We start from the raw sequence: 24,128 nt of genomic DNA, 5'->3' as shown, positions 1-24,128 counted from the left end.
CTCTATGGGACAAGACTAAATTCTGCAAGCATGGAGACAGATATCTATATAGAGATATATATAAAGTCAGAGTCATAGTTTTGTTTAAAGTTAGCACTGATAACTCTTTTTCAACACATTTCGAACTTCAAATGCAGAGTAACTATTCCAAATATTAACCCTACTTCCATCGAAGCTCAAGAAAATACAAGTAGCCTTTAAACCATAATCACTTCAAACACAGTCAGCAGCAGTAAAATTAAAAGCCAAGCAAACAAAACCAAAAAAATCACCAACTGAAAGTGACCTTCAAGGTTTCAAGTAAGCTTTCATTTCCACATGTGCATGCCAGTTAGCAGTGTGCACACAGCAAGCACATTACTTCCCCAAACACCCCCTTCCTTCCCTTTTGGAAAGCAAAGAGGAAAAGAACTCGGCTGACCTTCTGAACAGTAGTAGTGAGATCCAAGCAAAGCTGAATGATTCTGTTCTTCATTGATGAAAAGTCAGCAATACCTGTAAACGGGGTCCTGCAACAAGAGAAAATTCCCCTTAGGCCAAAGGGACCAATCTTTTCCCATCATATCTTATCAATGAGGAACAGCATGTGAGAGCAACAGCTGTAATTTTGACATCCACACAAGTGTGAGGATACAGTTTTACAATATAAATACTTGTGACTGCATAGTCCCACTCCATTGTTAGTGAACATCTAGTCCTGTGGCAAGCAAATTCAGAGAGCAAAACAAGGAGGAACAGACAGTTTTCTGAACGACAGTCCTCTCAGCTGTATGCTCGAGTCAGATCACACCGAGTTGTAAAAATCACAGCCTGGAGTTTGCCAGCAAGCCTTTGATTACTGAACTCAGACTTAGGAGGGGGAAAAAAGAATTACTACAGGAAAAACAGATTTTCATATTTTACACTCAGAGGTGCAGTGAGGCTCAACTTTAGAAAAGGAGTGTTACAGGTAGAGCAGCTTTACAGTCTCACCTCAGACACTTCTAGCCCTTTCAGCTGTCTGGCAGGAGGGGGATGACAAGCCAGCCATCTTATTGATGGGGAGAAATTTAGGGTGAGCTACCAGCAATGGGATGAGAAGAAAGGAGCAGAGCAGTGTCAATGCAGTGTTACAACATCACTGTATAGACACAGAACCAACTCCTTGCTGGAGAGCAAGGACATTGAAGGATGAAAGCTCTCCTAACTTCTGGTACCCATACAACTTTCATCCTAACCTTCCTTCTCAGGAAAGCTGACCAGGACCTTGAGAATTTACATTCATCTTATCATGGACAGCATCCCTGCCAGCATCCAACTGGCTCTGCTGCCTTTTCCCTTCCGCTGCAGCTGTCACAGAACAGCTCTGACTCTTGCCAGGGAAGGAGAAAAAAAAAAAAAAAAAAAGGATGAGTGAGAACAAGATGTCTATACCCAAGCACCTAGAAATGACTTTACAAGGAAAAATAATCCATTATAGCAGTAAATTAAAATGCAAAGATTTTATTCTTACCTGTCCAACCATGCAAGCAAGGCTTTAGCAGCACCAATAAGCTCTACCACAGAAGTAAGGAATTCATTGGGGGGCTTGCGAGAGGTATTCCCATCATAATTGGAACTTTTCCTACGGCTGCTGATGTAATTTTGCAGATTGTTGGATGATGCTCGCAGCTTGAGAACCAGGTTCTTCATATTGTCTGTTTCAAGGCCATAGTTCTGCAAGGAACATAATTCAATTAGATAAATATCCCTATCAAATCCTTCTATATTTTTTTCCCACAAGTTAGAACCTTATCTGGGTTGAAAGGTCTGAAGATTTGCCCAATTTTTTCTATTTTTTGGCAAAAATAAAATGTCTAGATCTTAGTGTGTTCTTAATCTTTTCTAAGCTGTCCTTTAGCTTCTAGAAGACACAAAACCTTCCTTGGGAGCCCCTGTTGCAAGTATAGTAGGCAGAAACTGGAAATCATGCCTACATCACAAGGCAGCCTTACTGAACAAACTAAATTTCTGACTGTGCAAACTCAGTGATATTCTGTGTACTGATAAAAAATACCAAATGGATTTAGAGTCAAAAGCTGTAAAAAGAACGACTGGCCTCTGGTCCATATAGCCTCAAACACTGCACCAGCACCTACATAGCAGCTGTCACCCCAGGACAGATTGCAAGCATATTCCTATACCTCCACAGGTCACCTTGACTGCACGCACCTCCCTGCAGCTCTGCAGCCCCAGAAAGCAATGGTGCTTATTTATTTCTTTCAGAAATTCAACTCCTACTCTGAACTCAGGTGAATGTAAGCATCCTATGGCAAGGTATTCCACAGATACGTGGTACTTTTGCAAGAGTTTTTGGAGGGTTCTTTGTATGGACGAGACAGGAGGCCACACAGTGTTAATACCACCTTTTACTTAGTGCACCTAGTTCTTCTCCTGAAAGAACCAATTCTCTACTTGCCTCCATAACAAGCAAGCTTTCATAGAGACTTTTCAATACTGACAAATCCTAGACCTTCAACCACTTTCTAAGATTTATCCTGCACTACAGCCACTAAAAATACTTTTGTGGGTACCAAGCCCACTGAGTTTTACTGGTGCTAGTGAGATTTAAGGACACTTTTCAATCAGAATGAAATATCTATCAGTCACTTTACCTTTAAAATGCAGTTGGATTAACAAGATTGTGTTGTTTTCCTTTAACAGAAAGGAAAAACAAATGCTGATTTTTTTTTCTAAAAATGTTTTCCATGCCTTGGTGCATAAACACTGAAGCAACATTTCATTCAAAACTAAAGATTAAGTTTAATCTGGCAAGAGATAAAAGCATCTGCAGGAAGCAAACGTAATTTCACAGTCAGGAGCTGGAATAAATATTTGGATCGCAAGTTTTCAGCAACTGTGCTCCTTGATTAGAGCAGTGCAATTATTTGTAAGTTTGAGGTTTGTATTAACACCATACACAGTAATTAAAAACACTCAGACATATTTTTAATTAAACAGCATCTTTATAAAATGTTTTGAAACCTTGGAAAGTGTCTAAATCCCACCCAACTGTTTAAAGTAACACACAGGCTCATCTCATTCTAAATACCTCTGAAATGCTTCATTGTATCTGGTCTAAAGGCAACTTAGTTTTCTCATCTAGATTTCCTTTTTCCTTTCTGTCTGGTTCAATGTGAGTCACAGCAATCTGCTATTGAGTACCTTTGCTTCTGAGTTACCCAGCTTTACACAACCTCTGTAGGAATCTTCTGAAAGTTAAGTCTTTTAGAAAGTTAACTCTTTTAGAACAAAAATTCCTACTTATCTTTTAAATAAAACGCCCTAAAAGTTTGAAAACCATACCCAAAAATACTAAAAACCCTGCCTTTATTATGCTGCTGCTTCCAGCTCCTGCTACCAACCACCAAGCTCCATAGTTTATTCAGCTATGCTATCTATTTTTTCTTATTTCCTCCTCAAAAACCTAAAGAAACTCAAATAGACCTCCATTCCATGCAGTTCCAAGTTGCCACTGGTTCCCAGCACCTCCACACAGGATCACAGCATGACGCAGGCTAGATGGGAGCTCCAGAGGTTTCAGTCCAACCCCCTGCTCACAGCAGGCTCAGCTGTGAGCTCAGACCAGCTTGTGTTCAGGGCTTCATCCTGTCCCATCTCGAAAACCTCAGATGACAGAGACTGGACAACCTAATCCACTGCTCGGCTATTTTCTGAGTGAGAATGTTTCCTTAGACCCAGCATGAACCTCTCGCTTCAATTTCTGCCCGAAGTCTTTCATCCCCATACCACCGTGTGCCACCACAAGCAGCCTGGCTCTGTAATCCTGCTGTTCCCCCACACTGGTGCTGGGGATCTACTGTCAGGCATCCCGGATGCCATCGCTTCCCCAGGCTGAAGACCACCCGCTCCCTCAGACTTTCCTCACTTGGAAATACTACAGCCCTGACCAACCTGGTAGACCTCCACCAAGCTCGATCTGGTTTGTCCATCTCTCTCCTATACTTAGGGAGGGCGTGGGGGGGGTGGGCATATGTAGACTAATGAGCAGCAAGTAAAGGGTGATACATCATGTTCCTGCCTCTCCCAGCTCTGTTCCCCTTGAGGCAACCCAGGATGCTGCTGGCTCTGCTGCCAGGGCACACTGCTGACTCATGGCTCCATCCTCTACACTGTCAAGCATCCATAAAAGAAGATGGATTATCTAACATTAACAGAAGATGAAACAGAACCTTTGTCCCAAAGAAATTCAGGAGCATAAACAAGGAGAGGTTTCAGCTACTCAGCTACCTGTAAAATATCTACTACCTCCTATGGATAAGATCCCAGCTGGTGTAAAGTACACAAGCACCTCCCTCCTCTCCCTGAGGGCTCTTGGCAAGGAAGTATTCTTAAGAGTGCAGCCAGGAGTAGGGGTTGAGAGGATATACCAAATTTAAAAAATGCCACTGTCGAAATAGCAAAGGATATCCTTTAAGTTTTCCAGCATCAGAGAGGGAAAGATTTAGTTTACTAAACAATGTTCCAGTACTTGCACACCTTCACATATGAACTTGCCACCTTTTAATTTTAACAAAAACCCCACCCCACATCAAGAGCATCATTCAGATGCATTTCTTGCCATTTTCTCCTCCTCAGAAGACACTTCATATTAGTCTATTTTGGAGGAATATTTTTTTACCAACATGTGTGGTAAGTTTCTGCGACCACAAGAATTTCAAAGTAGCCATGTGCCACGAATCTCCCCTTTTAACAGGTGAATTAGAGGGTGCTGACCCTCTCCTCCCCCCACTCCTCCCTCCCATTAAGGGACAGAAAATCAAAAAGATTTTACTCTGTACAGTGGTATAACTGCCTAGTCACTCTGGTGAGAACTTGTGTCTTCCTATATTTAAGCATCTCCAGGTCTTTCTTTCTGTCATTCAGGTATAGAAATTGTGCCCACCACCTGTGGATGTGTGAGATTAGAAATGGGCTCAGCACCAAAGATGGTCAGATTTTGGCTTTGGCTCTAAAACATTCACACACTCTGTATCATACCTTTCACTTTACTTATACAGTGGGTCAGTCTGGTGTGGCTTTCCCAGTTTGATCAGGTTTAATAACTCTGTCAAGTAGTGCTCAGCTTTGAGGTGGGACTTGAGCAACACAGCTGTGGCCTCTGGAGATACAGGGGTTCCAGCTTATGACTGCAACTGGTCTCCCCAACAGCCTGTCAAGAGCACAACACAGCCAAGCTCTTCAGCCACTGCACTAGCCCCTCCTACAACTTCTCCCAGAGATTCTAGGTAGTACACGTGAGGTATCTAAACTGCTACACCTACCCCACACAACAGGGATCATGCAGCTCATCAGTACAAGCGACCAAATTTCCTGATTTTGACCTCTTTGCTTTAATGCACAGAAAAAAAATTATTCCCCTTCACCAGACACAGCAATGCTTCTACCCAAGCTGCCACCATCTCACCACCCCATACAGCCACCCACTTCGGATGTTTTTCTGCTCCTTCACTCGCAATGGCCAGTCCGTTGGGAGTGCTGGTTTGGGGAACTAAACTGTTAAAAAAATAAACCTATTCCCTTTTCCACCACAGTGTGCTCTCAGATGGTTTAACTCCCTGAAGTAGCTCAGGGTCAATGGGGTGTACAACACTAAGCAGAGGACAAGACGGGGTGGAGGCAGCAGCTGACTTGGATTAATTTATCTTGTCATGGAGCTGTAGTCCTGAATCATCAGGACAGACAGGAAAGCGGATAATGTGGCAGCACACCAAGCAGCCTTCAGAGAGACACATGGTTGAAGTGTGAAGCTTAGAAGCATTTCAGAAAAGCCTGCTGCTAACAGGACTGAGGCTACAATATTGAATAGCCAGAAAGGTTTTATTTTAGGTGGTGCTCATGAGCCAAAGGACACATTACACTCCCATCGGTCCCGATTTAAGACATCAAAGTTGCCTTCATCAAAACACAGGCTTAAGTCAGCAGTCAGGAGCACCCTGTGTCAAACATTCCCAGGTTGTTACTCATTAACCTGGGGAACCGCATGCAGGCCTGGAGCAGGAGACAGCAAGCACACGTGCACGAGCGAGCACGTGCACACAGAGCACACTCTTTCCAAACTCCATTGCATTTAATGACAGCAAGTGCACTGATCAAATAGTTGCTCAAGGTCAGGCAGCCAATATGAAATAAAATAATAATTTTTTTTTTAAAGAGCATGGCTAACTTAAGTCAACAGAGCACAGCAGTTGTGTCAGAGCTGACTGGGGCTGGTGCAGATCTCTGCCTTCCCCTTCACAGCCACATTCATGTGCCACAGTGTGATGGGCTGCATTCCACTGGCTGATCCGAATGAAAACCAGCTGGGGGGGTGGGGGGGAAAGTAAAAACAGACAATGCCTGATCAAAAGCTGATCCAACTCACTGCATGCCTGCACAAACACTAGAGTTCATACAAGGTACTCATTTTTACCCTCTCCTGGCAAAAATGCATCCTAAAGAATTCTTTGGAGTCCTAAATTTCTTAAAAGCCAGCACTAAATTTGAGACCTCTAGAAAATTAAAATCTTATGACGCGGTGCACGGATATGGTGCTTTTGACAAGAATTAGTCACAAAAGACAAGTCTTCACGTGTGCATGTTCTATTTCATGTTACGATGCTGTATTTTGTTGCACTGCAAATACACTGGCAAAACATTACTACCAGTGAAATAATCAAAGGCACAAATGCTAAAAACCATGGACCTTTTCTGTGTTGTTTTGTTTGTTTGTTTGTTGGGCTGGTTTTAGATTGCTTAAAGCTAGTATCTCCTCCCTATTGTAACACCAAGAAGAACCAGCTCCTTTTTTTGCTTCCAAACTTATTCCATCTTACAATGCAGATAAAGATTCAGAAATCTAACACATTAAAAGTGAAAATGTTTGCACATAGCTTCCTGTTAATGCTTGCATTGCTTTATATTTATGAAGCCCAAACGGTCAAGTCTACTTATCAGAGAATGATGAGTAAGTATTCAGCTTTCACCACCACTCCAGATGCTTTTTGTCCCAATTATTTGGCTGAGAAAGCTTATTTTCTGGATCCCTGCCCCTGCTTTTGTGGTTTTGCATGAGTTTAAAAGGCATATTTATGTATGTTTGTTCCCCCCCCACCAAACACTTCACTCAACTAAGAAATGTCTTCCTTCCATCCCTTTGCTCCCCCAAGCAAATACTGTCATCAGCAAAAGGATGGAGGCAACTCAAGTTGATGGGTTTATTTTCCCTTCTGGGGAATTCAGTTTCTTTGATACATCTTCTGAATTCCTTAAATAAGTCTTCAACACCTGTTCAGAAATGTCTGTTTGACCAGCTCAAGTGCCCTCAAAGGAAACCTTCATTTTTGTCCCTGGCCACCCTCTCTCCTGCTGCCTCTTCATCCACAGCTGTTGCACATGTGGCCATTGCTCTGAGGAGATGCATTCATTTCTCTTTCAGCTATCCTGGTCCTAGAGTTCACTTACTGTGGCAGCAAACACCTGAACTTGCAGATATATTTTCACCTTGGCACCTAAACTGCCAAAGAAGGGTCTAACCCTGTTGGGGGTGGGTGGGGGTGTTTGTGTCCATTCTGAAGGAAAGGGCTACCTTCACGCTTGATTTTTACAACTGATCTACTGAGGTTGGAGAAAAGGTCTGTACAGCCAATGCTTGAAAACTGTTAAACTGTTACTATAGGAAAAAGATGCTCCAAAAGGCAGCTGCTTCACCGCATTTAGAGACACAGGTGTTCTTGCGCCTCAACAGAAGCAAAGCGCTGGTCTGAAGGAAGCTCAGCTGGAACTAGACAGGAAGGGAAATTCTTCTTAAGAACTCCAGGATTGGGGAACCACCAAAACCCCTCTCAACCCTGCCTTCGCCCCACAAGAGTGACAGCTTTCAACGCCTAACCACAGGCAGGCCTAGACAATGCCACATTTCCACAGAAGGAGCTAAACACAGAGTGGGGAGCGGTTGGGGGTTGGGAGGGGCAGGGAGTGGGGCACGACTCAGAAACCACAAATAAATAGTCACAGGTATTGCCTTTGCTTTTTAATTCAAAATCCCAAAGTTCGAGAAATGTCACCATATAGACACACACAAAAACACCCATCTACTAAATTTTATCAATACGCACACTGGCTGTTAAAGAGCAAATACAGATGGAATAGGGAAACCTTTGTCCTCTCTCACAAGCAAAATAAAAAAACTGTCTGTCACTAGAACTTACACACAGCACCTCCTCAGGAATAGAAAGTTATTTAAACAATCCCCAAAACCTCAAGGGAAGGGGCATCAAGAAAGTGACAAAGGGCATACCTATAACAGGAATCCTTCCTCCACCTCTTAAAAGGTAATAAGGATATTTCAGCTGCAATATGTGAACTCTACTACATTAACTAAAGCTGCATTTCACAAAGGATTTCCAGAAACTGGTCCGAGGTCAAAACTTTTGTCTACAAAGGAAATTAGAAGGAAATTGTAGGAGATAAAACACAGCTTTAGGTTCTGGCAGTCATCCAGCTTTGTTCCTTTTATTCTAATATTTTAAAAAGTAAGAAGGAAAAAATGCCTTTAGGGGCTGCCACGTCCATTACTTCAGTCAGGACTGTATGCAGCATACAGTATATTTACTAACTCACCAGACCTTTTCACTCACCCACCAGATTATCCCTTCCCACAACATGAACTGCATTTCAGGCTGCTTCTATTCCTCTAATAGATTTTCAGGTTAATTTTTTTCTTTTTTTTTTTTTTTAAAGATCAAATACTGAATAAGAAATAAGCCTTTTTCAAATATAAGAGCAACTCCTTGGGAAACATTTCAGATTGTATGTAGTGGTTTCCTGAGTAAGGGCTAGACAATTTGTTTGAGTACGAAGGATCCCTGCAGCACCTCTCCACAGCAAATAAAGCATGTATCACACCAGCAATAAAGACTATCCATTTTAAGAAAAGTATGCTTGGTACTGCAAGCCTTGCGAGTGAAGGGAAGGGGGGGCCAGTGCTGGCAGAGGAGTCATCAGGAAGCCTTTCCCACCCTTCTCTCTGATGTAATCATATATACCTCTGGCACTCATCTGCTGCGTTACATCAAACACATCTTCCAGACTGTGTCCAAACTACGGCTTTTAAAAAAAGCCTGGACTAGCAAAACAACCTGAAATATATTTTTTCTTTTCAGAGTCTGTTTGTTTTAAAAGTATCTGTGCAGTTATATATCAGGAGCAAGACAGAGGAACAGCTTCAGTTCCAAATCCAAGGAGAGCTGAACATAACCAAGTCAACAAAACATCCCTTGCCTTTAAGACCATTTTCTGCACTTTACAGACTGACTTACCCCTAAGTGCATTTCAACTGATGTGAGGAACCATTAGCAGCTGTCATTTCAACAGTCGATCTTCTATGACAGACTGCCTCTACTCAACAGCAGTTCTATCACACTATTCTATACCACCACAACCCCTTTCTTTAGAAATGGGGCCAAATAAATTAGCATTGCCTCTTATCAGGACCGTGGTAAAGACCTATTAACACAAAGCTTGCAAGAATTCAATGAATTCTTATTGTTTCCTTTTACCCTGAGGTGTAGCAGAGAGCAAGGCACACCGGTACTCTGGTCTTATCAAACCTGCCTTCGTTATTCACCCGAAAGAGCACTTCAAGAAATTCTTTGCATGTCTGTTCACCCCACAACTAACCAGTGCACACAGGAGATCCACAGCCTCTAGAACCAGTTCCTGGTGTCCGATGCGTGAGATACCCAAGTCTTCAAGGTCCTGGTGAGAAATCTGTAGCAGCTGTTCACCATTTATCTTCTCTCGTTCAAATTTATGGACATACTGCTGCAGGCAATCGTCCAGGCCTATCAAAGCACAAAAGAGAGAGAAGAGGACGTGATTACAAATTTCTGCCTTTTCCTCCCCTTTTTGCCAGTTGAAAATAAACAAACAAACCCTGTGTAAGGCACAAAGGGAGACTGAATAATGACAAACTTGCAATAAGATTGAAGACTGGAACTTGCACCATAGAGACATAGAAATGGAGCACTCAGGTTATGCTGATCTTTGGGTCACCTAAGTCACCTCACAACCTACCTGCTCCTTATAGATCAAGTACACCAGGATAAAGAATGGCCCTTTGGTGTCCACATAGGCAAAGCCATCAGGGTAACCCAAATCCCCGAAGTGCAACCAAAACAAAACCAATACAATTTAAAACAAGGGAAGGTAAGAACAACCATCTCACCCAAAGCCCAGTTAAACAAGCAAACAAAAGTGCAAACACCATCAGTTTCACATACGCTTTTACATAAAATGCTGAATAAATGATGAGAGGAAAATGGAACAAGACAAAGCGACAATGTTTGCCTCAAGTCTCATTATTTCCTTGATTTATGAGACCCTGCAGCTTCCTCAATCAGCCATTCCTTCCCCTTGCTAGAGCTTAACAGCGCACACCAGTAAAAAATCAAATTCGCTTTTGTACCTGCTAAGTATTTTTAAGCCAGAGTATTTTATCCCAGAATCCTCACATTAAATAGCAATTCTGTGATCCTGTTCTCTACAGTATCTTTTCCCCAGTCAGTGATTAGAGAAAGTATTTCTAGTTTTCCTTTTGTTTTATTTAATTAAACTTCATGTGTTAATCCTGTTTTCTTGGGTATTCTACTAATTTCTTCTGTTCTTCATGATCCTGTACGAGCGATAATCAAGGGAAAACATTTGGATGGATGTGTTCTTTTCAAGATGATACAGTGTTCTGAGTGCCCTGTTGCACTTCAACATATCAGACAGAGCAAAAGGAATAGAATCACGAACTCTCCTGAGTTGGAAGGGGCCCTTGAGGATCATCAAGTCCAACTCCTGGCTCCACATGGGGCCAGACAAGTCAGAACATGTGACTGAGTGCATTGTCCAAACACTTCTCAAACCCAGCCAAGCTCGGTGCTGTGACTACTTCCCTGAGGAGCCTGTTCCAGTGCTTAACCACCCTCTCAGTAAAAAACCTCTTCCTAACATCCAACCTAAACCTCCAAGTATATCTGTTTCGTAGAAACATATCACATTCACTCAAAATAGCTAACATGAGGGAAAAAAATTCAGATTCCATATTTGACATTTATCTTGTAGCATCTTCATAACAGCTACATTGTTTGACCACTCAGTTTTAAAATTTGAACCTTTAGCTGTATAAAGGATGTTTATCCAGTATGCTGGCTCAAAAGGAAGCCATTGAGATGGACAGGATGTTGAACACTGCAGATGAGAAACACGAACTGCATCCTGAACTACAAGAAAATGAGAGCCAGAGGGCCAGGACTCAGTCCTGTTCGTGGAGCCACAGTAGCAGCCTGGAAAACAAGCACTTCCAGCACATGCTCCTGCCAAGAAAACATTCGAGACACATCACAAGGGGGGTTTTCTAGGAGTCACATGAAACATCCTTGTTTCGTAACAGCAGCGCGAGCATTCGGTGCAGCCTTGCAGTGCCCAGGCACAGCAAATCTGCAGCTTACAGGGCTCTCATCACACATCGCTTGTCTTCATACTTGCTCAGAAATTAGTAAGGACAGACACCCTGGCACTTGACAGTCACCCTTCAGTATGATTTGGGCAACCTAATTAGCGCAACACATCATAATCTGGCTGAGGAAGCTCAGCTCCTCCACGGGCAGAGTTGCACGTGTGCACAGCTTGATTTTTAAGCATAATTATGAGTGGGGAAACCCACATGCAAGATGAGCGGAGTCTCCCAGGGCTACAGTTGTCTGGGGTGCGCTCTTGTTTCTTCCCATCTGTCTTGGCAAGGCCACATAAATCTTGAAAATTGAACCCAGTGTTCTCTTTCCCACAGGCACCAAATTCTCCCTTAGGCTATACAAACTCTTTTCCCAGGAAAAAATAATAAAACGATCTTGGCCTTCATTGTTTAACAATTTATTTTTTCAAAACAAATTCTCAACAGAGGCTGACATACAGTGCGCATATTTGGCATTCCCAATTTTTAATGCCGTCTTGCAGACCACTGTTTCCCATCATTTGCCTCTGTAAGCCCAGTTTCCATTGCAAATCGCATAAACACCTGAAGTAAAACCCTTTACTCAGTGTGCCATGAAGTTTTCAATTTAACGTTTCTTGGGAGCAGTGTTACTTTTTGCCTACTATCCTTTCCATGTGTTGACTAAACTTTCTAGATTTGTGTTTTAGCACAGAATGAGTGACCCAAATTTATATAACTCCCAAAAAAAACCCCAATACAACTATGGTTTTCAGCTTGCCTGTGCTTTTTTTAATTCATACTTGCCTGGTTTTGAAGGTTTATTACAACTTGATCAGCTACCTCCAGAATATTTTAATGAGTCCTTAAAAAAAATACTTCTATACTCACACAATAAGCCTATATTCTGTAAAGTAAAATATTACAAAACTCATAGATGTTAATTCAAAACAGTCAAGACAGAGACACAGCCACTCAGCTAGAAACGCATTTAAGATTAAGTGACCAAAACTATGTAAAGCAAGAAGTGAAGACAGACCCACACACAAACATTCACTAACAGTTTAAGATGAGTTCCCTAACATTAGTAAAAATGACATTAAGAAACATACGGGAAGATCTTAAGCATTTTAATTGACATTGCAGCCACATTTACAGACTATTGTTTAATTACTTGTTGTATGAATGAAATGCTTAAACATCTAACACAAACAAAAGAAATCCTGTTTTTCTAAGAGGGAAAAGGGGAGGGATGAAAAAAGGACTCATAAATCAGTTTAATAAAATAAACTGAATAATATTTAAGTTTAAAATGTCAGTATTAAAATACCAATGATAACCATAAATAAACCATTCATTTTTTCCTTCTTCCAAACATCTCTGTTCTTTCCACTCTGTGAACTTCAGAGCCTCACACAGACTTGGTATTGTCTATTAAAAAGTCTGAATATTTTTGAGAAACTTAAAATTTAAAACTATTTTTTAAAAAATCTACAGTACTCAAGCACCTTCTTGGAGCTGGTTCAAGCAAGCAAAGTTCTATTTCAAAAAAGTTGTTTCTGTAAATAAGTACCTTTATTTCCATATGATCTCCTAAAGTCTAATCTATTCATTTTATACTCTAAGTGTTTTTAGAAAGCATTTGTCTCATCGAATCATAGACTCATTGAGGTTGGAAAAAACCTCTAAGGTCATCTAGTCCAACCACCCCAACACCACCCATATTACTCACTGAACCATGGCCCCATGTACCTCATCCAACCTTTCTTCAAACACCCCGAGGGACTGTGACTCCACCACCCCCCAGCTCACAATAACTTCCTTTCAGGTAGTTGTAGAGAGCAATAAGGTCTCCCCTGAGCCTCTTTCCACACTAAACAGTCCCAGTTTCCTCAGCTGCAACTCCTAAGACTTGTGTTCCAGACCCTTCACCAGCTTTGTTGCCCTCCTTTGGACATGCTCCAAGGCCTTGATGTCTTTTTTGTAGCGAGGGGCCCAAAACTGAACACAGCGCTGAAGCTGCAGCCTCACCAGAGATGAGTAGAGGGAGGTGATCACCTCCCTGGTCCTGCAATTGGTCTCAACTGCATGTGAGAAATCTTTATAGTATTCCTTGTCAGTACATCAAAACCACGCACAACAGGCACACATCCTTCCTACTTACATAATTGTTGGAGAATGAGGGGAGATGGAAATAGGAATAGTGATCACAGAATATTACCTGGGTTTTACAATAGCAGCAGTGATTTTGGGGGGTAGGAAGGGAGCCTAGTCTAGCCAGTGTTATTTGTATCATGAAAACTCTGAGGAGCTGCAGTATAACTTGAACAAACCTCCCTCCCAAATTTTGGCAGGTGTAGAGATGTGCAATAGATTCTAACAACTGTCTAGACTCTTCTGTCTAAAATAACCTTCCACCACCTCGAAAAGCACCACAGAAGACATTGGATACCTTGCATTCATGCAGAAACATGAGGACAGGGCTTACATTTACAGATTTGCACAGATACCAATCTCAGTCGTTTCCAAGATTAAGATAGCTATTTTGAATAAGAATTGAGGGGAAAACACAACTCTGAGGGCATTAAGGGAGAAGCTTGTGTCTAAACCACTACTATCAGTTTACTATTCAGAGAGAATTAGCATTTCTACAGTTGATAGATGTTAGCCATTCAGCAATGACATACCTGACTCTCCAAGTACTAGAGATGTGGATTTTGTAAGTAGAGTCAAACAGCTTCATGTTTTTTGCTCAACTTCTGTGCTGGTCCTTACCAAACAATTTACCAAATGTACAGCAATTAAAACAATTAATGCATTACAGCTCCAAGCCAAAAAACCACAGCTGACTTTCCACCTCTTTTCCTCCCACCATCCCACTCTTCTTGACTCTCTCCTGCTGCAAAACCTCGGAGTCTATATACTCCAGTGGGGCACAGAAGTGGAGATAGGGCAGGGAACTGAGGAAGAACAGGGAGGGGAAACAAAGATGACAGGGATCATTTTGTGTTAGTTGGACACTTGAACAAATTCTCAGGATAGCTCATAAATTACCAAAGCTGACACAAGGAAGCGGGAGGAGCACAAGCCACTTGAACAGAGGAAGAGCTCATAAGTACAAGACCTTCACATAGCATCCCCATGGGGATTGCTGCTCACTGGCTGAAGGAAATATAACCTTCTTATTACGAAAATGTACACAATCCCTCCTCTGTTGAGTGACTCATGAACAAACTGGCAGCATCCAGTGTCCCAGGGTAGCACCAAGATTTGGCTACAAGACTCAGCCCATCAAGGGTCTCCCTTGGATAGGGCAGATTGTCAAAGCTTTTTTTGCCTCAATCTTAAATACACGTTCAAATGTTGTAAGAATCTGACCCTGCTGCTTCAGAAAGTTACTTTTATTCTGATCTCCCCTTCTGACTCTATTTATTCACCACTATTAATCTCCAAGTCTCCTTGCACATACCAACTTCAATCCATTTGCCCAAGCTTTGAAAGATCATCAATTCTAGAAGATCTTTATGGTACTTACTATTATGTTATCATTTATATTCCACATCATTTTATAACTGTTATCATGATGCTTCCTCCCTTAACTTCCTTCACCTGTTTCCAGGTCTGGAAGAAACTAATAGCAGGAAGAAATCAAGACAGCAAAGGAACACTAGACAGAAAACATCTGCTTCATAAGTGGGTGAACCAGGACCTAAGAGAAAGATTAAAATACAGAAAAAGAGTAAGACAGCTGTGAAAAACTGAAGCAGCTCAGTAGGACAGGTACAGGGTAGAAAGGAACAAATTGAAATTTTCCAGGAGAAAAAAACCAAACCGTCAATGCAGTAGGAAGGTTGTTCCACTGTAACACCACAGATGCCACCTTCCTTCTGCTATATTACAAACAAAGGGTCTTGAATTCCTTTGTCAAAGTCATCCCTGGCTCTAAAAGGACAATAAAAAGGTAAAGATAGAGCAGTCAGTAGGAAAAAAAAACCCAACTTAAATATAGCAATAATCTGAGCCTTGGTAAAAAATTGCTTTCTAGGACCCGCATGCCTGATTGTTTTATCATTTATCATTCCATAAGTTTTCAATACAATAGTTTATATATCAGTTGATGCAAGCCACTTACAGGGGCTCAAAGGCCTTAGTTTGCAAGGAAAAAAAATTAAAGACTTCAAGACATCTTTGAATTACCATGAAAAAAGGTAAAACAATTTTTGGTCAAATTGTTTAATCAAAATAATTTCACAATCACTCATAGCACTACCACAATCTGAAGTGTCAATTGCATTTTAAAAAAGCCAATAAGAAATGAAGAGCAGCTTATTATCAGCAATGCAAAGTGGCTCCTGCATAAGCCAGATTCTTTTTAAGTTCTCTTCATGCAGGCAATGGTTAAGTGGCTTTTCCACACTTCTGTCTAGTCATCTGCACCCTAACCAAGCACAGCCCGTTGCCTCACCAGGCCTTCAGTCTAGCATTGCTGAGGATCACCATTGCCCAGAACAGACAGAATGGTAGAGACATTTCTTGCCTGTCCCCCAGCTTCATATGAGCGGAACCAGACATGTTGCTGGTCTCCCCCTGCCAGCAGGGATGCAAAGGGCAGCGCTCTCCTGAAGGTCACAGCAGGACAGAAGAAAAAGGCACAGCCTTCAGTTTTGATAATGAAAGCTCCCCTGTCCCCTCCATAATCCCCTCCGACTGACAGTTGCACAGAAAGTCTTTTGCAACACACTCCTATTTTTAGTATTTCCAAACATATTTAGCCTGGAAAAACAGACTACATACACACATGTCCACACTACCTCAGAATAAATCCATTCATTCCATTCAAATCCATTCATAAATCCCTTAACTGCTTCTGAATGCAAAACTGAAAGCTTTGCCTTGCCATAAAAGAACTAGTGGGTAAATTTGGGTTGTAAACCATTCTGACCAGAAGGGCTGTGGAGATTGTGTTTAACCTTTTGTTGCTCCACATAGATGCTATTTCAGATTGACAGGCCTTCCACTGTGCCGTACTTTCTATCAATCCTTCCTACAAAGCCACTGATTGAGACCATCCCAGCAGTCCCTATTATCATGCTCCAGACAGTTACAGTTGTCCTCAAATTTACAATCAACACTTCAGAGGGTAAATCACAAAGTATGTTAAGGAAGAGTCAAAATCGCTTTTGTCCACATGCTTGCTGAACTCTTCCAAGAACACAGCAGGTTTGCAAGCAAGACCTTTCTCTAAAAAAGCCAGAAAACTCGCCTTGGATTTCCTTCACAAAGGAGTCTCAGGAAACTAAACAGACATCGGGTAAGAGCAACATCTTTGCAGAATAAAAGATTGCAGAGAGGAGAAGGACACGATAAAAGCCTACAAAGCCAGAAGTGGCACAGAAAAACAGAAAAAGCACTGTTTATGCATAGTCTCTTCCAATACTGGAATTAGGGAGTGCCATGAAACAGGTCCAAATAAGCAATAAAGGAGTGATTCTTCACACAGCAGTATGCAATGAATAATCAACACACACACAGGTTCAGGGGAAGGTGAACAGGTTCATGGAAAGAAAATGCCACAGAAGGCACACCTGACCCTGAAAGACTCCAACAGCAATGGTTGAAGGCTTGAGGAAGCCTGCAGAAGGAAACACAACAGTATGTCATCTTTCTTACGATCCTCCTTAAGGTATCCTTTTTGGCAAACATTCAGGCTGGGTCACCAAGCTAAACGGCACGGGATGCATGCCATGCAACAGCACCAAGTGTGGGCAACAGCTTCCTTTAAATTGCTATTATCCTAAGCCTTGAGAGAACTCTTACCTCTGCACTAGTGAAAGTTAACTACTGGTGTTAGTATTTACTGTAACAGCAACGCAAGACTGTCCCCAAAATGCAAAAAACAGAGAGAGAGAAAGAGATGGAGTGTGTGAATCACACATTTGCTCTCGTGGGTTGTAATCCATCTTGAGAGATTAAAGGCGAAGGGGGAACTGCAAGAGGGAATTAATTGAGCAATTGTACCTTCGGCTGACAAGGAGAGAACTTGCATCAGGACTGTAAAATGTATTTGACATGAGTGAATAGTAGCATACAATGCACTGAGATAAAAGCAATTCTGTAATAAATAACCAGTTAATGGTATTTAATTCCTAAAGCATTTCAATTCAAGCTCAAAACTGAGTTTTCTTTCTTTTTAATAGCTCTTTTTCGGAGAGCTAATGAAAGGGTTGGGGTGGGGGAAATATTTTTTCTAATTTTTTCCAAAGCGGGTTTCTTATTATGACATCACTTTAAGGCTTCAAATTAAAGGGAAAATTAAAATTTAATGGCATAGAAGCTGAAAAGTTAATTGTGCTTGCATGCCACATTTCTAAAAAGAGGGGGAAAACAGGACACAGCACAATGAAATACAGGTTTAACCAGAAAAATGTCTCTTATAGACACACATACATGAAGACATAGGCAAATCATACTTTACTACACAGAAGAAACAGATCACTATGCCAAAAACAGAGAGACAAAAATTAAAGTCATTTTCAGTCTGACAGGGCATTCACATGCTAGATGTGAACAAATAGATTATACCAGGAAACATACTCACACAGAGATGTATCACATTGCATTCCCACCAATTTGAAGGCAGGTGGGTCACAATACACAGGCAGTTGCATTTTTCACCAACAGAGCTGGACTGAACATCTGTGCACAGCTGTGAGCGCCTGCAGCACACATCAGGCCATAACCTAGTGAGGTTTTGCTGCTGACACGCTCGCTAACGTCACCCACTTTCCTTGAGAGAACATGATTGTGTCTGCCTCTGAACACCAGGCCGTTCAGTAGCATTTAGCTTTTAGGCTTGAAATTTTAATTCACCAGGAAAGGAGAGAGAAAAGATGAAAGACAGGGCTTCCCACTCAACCCCAGGCAGCCAGGCTCCACAATACCACCCCAAATACCCACCTTGGGGAAAAAGGTTTCCAAGAAAAAAGAATAGGAACTGCAAACAAGGGCTCATGAATTCAAGACCTCAAAAGCCAGGCAGCACGGTACCTTGCTGGCAGCACTTCAGCTCTAACTCACTGCCAGTTCCAGCCACCACCAGAACAGGTCTGCTGACCACAGAAAGAGGAAGGATGCAAAAAAAATAAAAAACCCCACCTGAAAACTGATGCACATCATTTTTTCCTGCTGACTTTGGTGTACGCTTTCACTGACCAGCTATACTTGGTAAAAAGTGATCTTTCCATGCAGTAACAGATTGTGTTTGGCAAACTAAATGAATGAGATGGAAGCAGAGCATATCCATATGTTCCCTGCAGATAGACCTGGCACGCCAAGTTTCAATAAAACACGTGATGAAAGCCAACATTCAGTAAATGCATTGAGAACACATTAAAATAGATAACACACCTGCCCTGGGCAGAGAAGCCCAAGTAGCTTCCTAGCCAACACCACAAGGTGTCTTCAGGGACACTGCTGACATCGTCCTCCCAGAGCTCACCCTAAAAACAGTATCCTGCTTGTGGCAAGAGGCAACTCACATCCCCCAGGCACACTGCAGGGAAATGCAAACCAAACAGAACAGCAACATACGATAGCTGTAATAAGGCCCACTTATTTAATCAAATATTATTGTTCAAGTAGCACCTAAGAACTACTATAAACTCCAAGCTGAAATAAGAAAAACATCTCTTTGCCCAATATACACACATATATACACGCAAGAGCGTGCGTATTTATCTGTTGCCTGCATTTAAAACAGCTGCAATCAAACGGGTTTAGAACAGTTCTCCACTGACACAAAAGCACTTCCAGCAAGCATGAGCAGATCTTGTTATCCTTTTTCACCATTCCATCTCTTGTCCTCCCCACCCCTGACAAAAAAGAGCTTGGCACTGCACACTGTAGTAGACTACTGCAATAGCTGTAAAATTCGGATTTAATTGTTACTGAAAAAGTCTAGTCTTGAATTAATTTATTCAGGCTTCTTCTGACACCCATCACATCCAGTGAACATACCCTAATGTTTGTCACAATCTAATAAAAATAATCTTGCTGGTGAAGACACAACTGACAGTGTCAGCAAACATGGAGCTTTCAGCATAGTAAAAGATTAATAACGCAACATGACTTTCAAGTCCTATGCATGCATTAGAGGAGGCAAGAAAGACAACTAAATGGCTGTGGTGAGAGATTAAAAGGGTCTGAAAACACTGCTTCTTCCCACAACCTGGAAAATTCTCTTTTCTCCTTTTTTTGTTGCTTGCAAATGTCGTCTGTGACTAATTAAAAGCAGTGTTGTTTAAACAGAGCATCAACAGTAGTTAGTTACTTGATTACACCAGCACAGAGTGGCTTCATTGATTCCACTCACTGCTTGGGTAGCAAACTGTTCCATGTACATCAGGATACACTAATGTGTCCTACAGCCTATTAGTGGCATAAAGCATAGTCCTCATGTACTCTGTCAGAGCTCTGACAACAAAGCTTCCACCAAAGTTTAAACATGGTGACTCCGTTCTACCCCAAGCTGGAAAAACACATCTCACTGCTTAGGAGTTGTTTCTCAATCCACATGGGGTCAATGAACCACTAAATCTTTCTCCAGCAGGAGAGAAAAGCAGGTGATAAAATCAAAAGTATAAAGTGGAGAAAACCAGATTATTCCAGTATTCTTTACTTACCCCACTAATGCTTTTTCTTCATACTAAGTATACTTTAAGACATGCTGGACAACACATTTTACATTATACTCAAACAGGAATTTGCAACTTCCGTAGTCAAGGTAGGTTTGGTTTTCTCCCTCACTGAATAAGTAATTGTCCATTCCACTGATGTAAATACCAGCTTTGCCTGTGCACTGTAGGGTTTTGGCAGGAATAAAAGTAGAGTGGTATCCAGCCACTGAAAGTTGCAGCTGAGAAGAATTTACAGACAAGACTTCTGTCCCTCCTCCATACGATGCTAGGCTTCCTAAGGAATCAACCTGCTTCACCATATGCCCTCTCCTGTACAAACCTATGGGATGACTACCTCAGAAATTAACCGCCCATGGGCGTACCACAGCATGTGTCTCCTCTGCAGCTAGGTGGCAACAAGAACTGATGTAGGATATCAATTGCCATTCATCTTCAGGCTGATCCAACACCCTGACTCACTCTCTCAGCAAGGACGACACATGCAGGTCAACATGACCTCAGAATGTTCACTGCATCATCAATGGCACAGAGAGATGGTTACTGCCAACTCACTTTTATCCAAAGCTGGGGCGTAGTTTCCCTGCACCACCATGGACAGATACATCCCAGCCACTCAACATCAACACCTTGACAGGAAAAGGTAGGCTGCAAATCCCCCTGCCGCAACCACTGCAATAGAACCTTTTATAAGCTGAGCAGCAGCAGCTCCAGAGCATGCAATGGGCTGTGAATTGGGACAACATGTAGGAGGACACAACCTAATCTGCCATTCGTGACATGGAAGTACTGCAGAGGTCAAGGGTAGAGTGTTGCAGAGGGCTGGGAAACAAACAGCAAAAAATGGCACAAAACTACACCCAGCAAAGCTCATCTGTCAGACATCAACTTACACCTCTTGAGACCCCCTGCCCTGCTGCTCCTTGCTGGTCCAGCTGTGGACCCCACTTTTGAAGAGGTGCATTTCCTCACAACCATTACAGCTCCAAAAAGAAGTCCAAAAGCAACCTTATTTCTGCTACTAGCAGATACAGATGTTTTCCCTAAATCAATGCAACCACAGAGAAATACTTTTCTCAGAATTTTCCAGCCCACACAACCATGCTGAATCTGTTAGGTGGTTTTCTTTTTTATACCCCTATTTTAACGCATACTTTTTTTACAGGAGAACTTTTACTCAAAGCAAACCTTTAAAACACTTTACCATTTTGCTTTAAACAGTGTAACACCACCAAATCTAAAATAGTCCCAATGCTGGCTGGAGAGTCTTCCTGAACATTATGGGAAACAGATTTTATTTTTTAATGGCAACAATTTAATTTTGTTTTAGTATTCTAATGAAATATATATTGTATCTTAATGCAGAGCAGGAATATGGCATGATTTAAATCCCAAGAGGCAAAAACTCTGGAAACCATGGAAATTACAGAATTAGGACAGTCTTACTGTAAGTCATATTGTATGGCTGAAGACCACCTCCAGTCTCATTCTTTTCATCGTGCACCCCACTCCTCTCCCCACCGTCCCAATCTCCTCCTTTCTCACATATACATTAGCACTGCCTCATCAGAAAACCTTCAGGTCCCATCCACAGCTGAATTGGTGACAGGGAGCCAAACAAGGGGTGATGAGCGGCTCCATCAGGTGGCCTGGCTGCCTCTGAGCATCTTCTGGGAGGCACAACAGCACACCAGAAAAAATGCAAACAGCAGACTAGACAAAACCTGTGTTGTGGGCCAACATACCCCATCCCTGAGACACTAGAGCATAGCCTGGCAGCAAATGGCACCATGCAATGTACAGGTTTTGGTAAATATACTGTACAGGTGCCGTACAGGAGGAACTCAAGAGATGTTGCAGGGCTGTATTCAGCACCATGGACCCAATTAATGCAAAAAGGCACTTTGGTAAATGAAGTGATTGATGTTGGACAAGTGACAGTGATTACCACCAAACATAAGGAACAACAAGGAGTACAGTGCAGTGTAAGATGGATGGTTGCACACCTAGAACATTAATACATGATCCTACAAGGTATAGCAATCCTATTTGCTCCTCTAAGTATTTTGGTCCATGAGGAGAAGTTGAGGTGCACAGAAAGGGTCTCCACACTATTGTTCTCTCAAGTAGCAGTGAAGTCCCTCCTGCACAACACTGTTCTCACCATATCCCCAGATACAAAGTGTTCAAGTCACACCAAGGGCTTTTATTGCCTGAGTGTTCAAAAAAGACCCTGCTGCATCACATCAGTGTCCCAGGACAGGTAATCTGGGACACAAACCTGATTACACTCAGTTTCTCTGTATAGCACTGCTTGAAGTAAAGCAGTATTTCACTTCATACAGAGGGGTAAGTCCTTTGGCAGGTTTCACCCCATCTTTGAAGACATCTCCTTGCTCCAGCTTTCTAAGCAGCAGAAATATAAAGTTAAACTTAGGAAGAGGTAGTTCCCTGCCACTGCATTTTTCTAGCTCACCTAACTTTATTGTTACTCTAGAGTAACTCACAACCAAACTTAAAAACTATTTTCACAACAGCACCAGACATGGAAGCACTCCTGGACAACTTAATGAGGCATTCGCTTTATAAAGTCTTGTCATTTCAATTCCAATGTTAATGAATTCACAGTAACACGCAGTTTACATCAGCATCATCACAACATGAAACTTCAAGGTGTCAAAAATTCAAAGCTGTCTGAATGAGGAAATGCTTCTGCTTCAGATAGTTTACCGCAGTAAAATACAGCCACCTGTATTAACACCTATCTCACCTTTTGCTTACTGACACTTCAAAGCAATGCTTCTTCAGTTCATTATTTTCATGCATTTAACAATTCTCTTTGTTTATGCAGCATCACCAGTTCCTTATGTATAATCACTTTTTCCTCATGCTGAGGTGTTTTTTTCCTATGCCAGTATCCATTCTTTTGAGAAGAAAATGATGTTACTTTCAAAGATTTCTCTAGTAAATTTTGTGTGTTAACTTTTTATAATTGTAATTGGCTTTCAGACAAATTAATAATACCTTTTTTTAAAAAAAGGTAAAAATCACCATTCCCATGCCTGCCTCACTTAAGCACAAATCCTGGAGCTGAAAACAGCAGGAACTGTTCCAGAGGAGCAACCCTTGCAGAAAGCAAGAGCAGGCAGGTACCTCCTAAAAGCTGACAAGCCACCCGTGCAGAAAGTGTCACCCTCATCCCAAATACTACTACCCCCAACTTCAGTTACAGCAAACTCCAGATCACCCACGTCTGCAGCTGTACACTAACCAACTGGGATGATTCTCTGAATTGGATTTGAAATGAGGCTAAATAATTAACGTTTGCCAAAGTGATAAACTAATCATTTAACAGCTCTGCCTCTAAGAGAGTATTAATTGGACAATCTCCCCTTAAGGCTTTTAAGTTCTGTATTTGCAAAACAGATGCATGAAGGGATGAAAGTCCCATAAATGGTTTGCATTCTTAATGTCTGACACAGTCCCCGGGAAGCGTCTACGTGCGTTTATGTGGGAGACTCTATGCAATCTTTTACAATGAGGCCCTGATCCTGGACCTGTAACATTACTTTAAGCACCAAAAATAACCGACAGTTCTGCTGCTGCATTAAGAGCAGCGACCAAAATGTCACCTATCAGCTTTTGCATCACTACCATCAGTTTGCATTCCTGCTTTCCAGCAACTCCACTTGCATCTCCTCAGTCTATCAAAAACTAAGTAAACCTCACAGATACTGCTTATGTGTTTATGATCTCAAACAGGTGAGAAATAGGCTAGAAATAGATGCCAATACTGCCCTAAAAACAGTAGGTGCAAATTTATTTTTTTAAAAAGCAATTTGCCCACTAATAAAAAGATATACTATTAAAACTCGCGGTATTTCCAGATTGCTCCAAATACAGTTATTTGTTTTGACCAACTTTAAACTGCCCAAGCA

The 24,128-nt window shown here is 41.7% G+C and overlaps 1 protein-coding gene across 3 annotated transcripts in view; it reads right to left on the bottom strand.

The window, feature by feature from the left end:
• CNKSR3 (CNKSR family member 3) overlaps nt 1-24,128 on the bottom strand; it is a gene marked incomplete at its 5' end in the record, with an annotated part of 58,495 nt that overhangs the window by 19,364 nt on the left and 15,003 nt on the right. For all 3 annotated transcript variants that reach the window (XM_084262407.1, XM_084262408.1, XM_084262406.1), the window contains 3 exons: nt 422-509; nt 1,493-1,695; nt 9,700-9,863. In XM_084262407.1, the coding sequence (XP_084118533.1) occupies nt 422-509; nt 1,493-1,695; nt 9,700-9,863 (455 nt within the window). The remainder of the gene's footprint in view (nt 1-421; nt 510-1,492; nt 1,696-9,699; nt 9,864-24,128) is intronic.

The sequence above is a fragment of the Gallinula chloropus genome, assembly GCF_964237585.1.
Source record: "Gallinula chloropus genome assembly, chromosome: 3".
NCBI classification, from domain to species: domain Eukaryota; kingdom Metazoa; phylum Chordata; class Aves; order Gruiformes; family Rallidae; genus Gallinula; species Gallinula chloropus.
The sequence above is the reverse complement of the archived record's forward strand: the minus strand, read 5'-3'. Positions and strand labels throughout refer to the sequence as shown.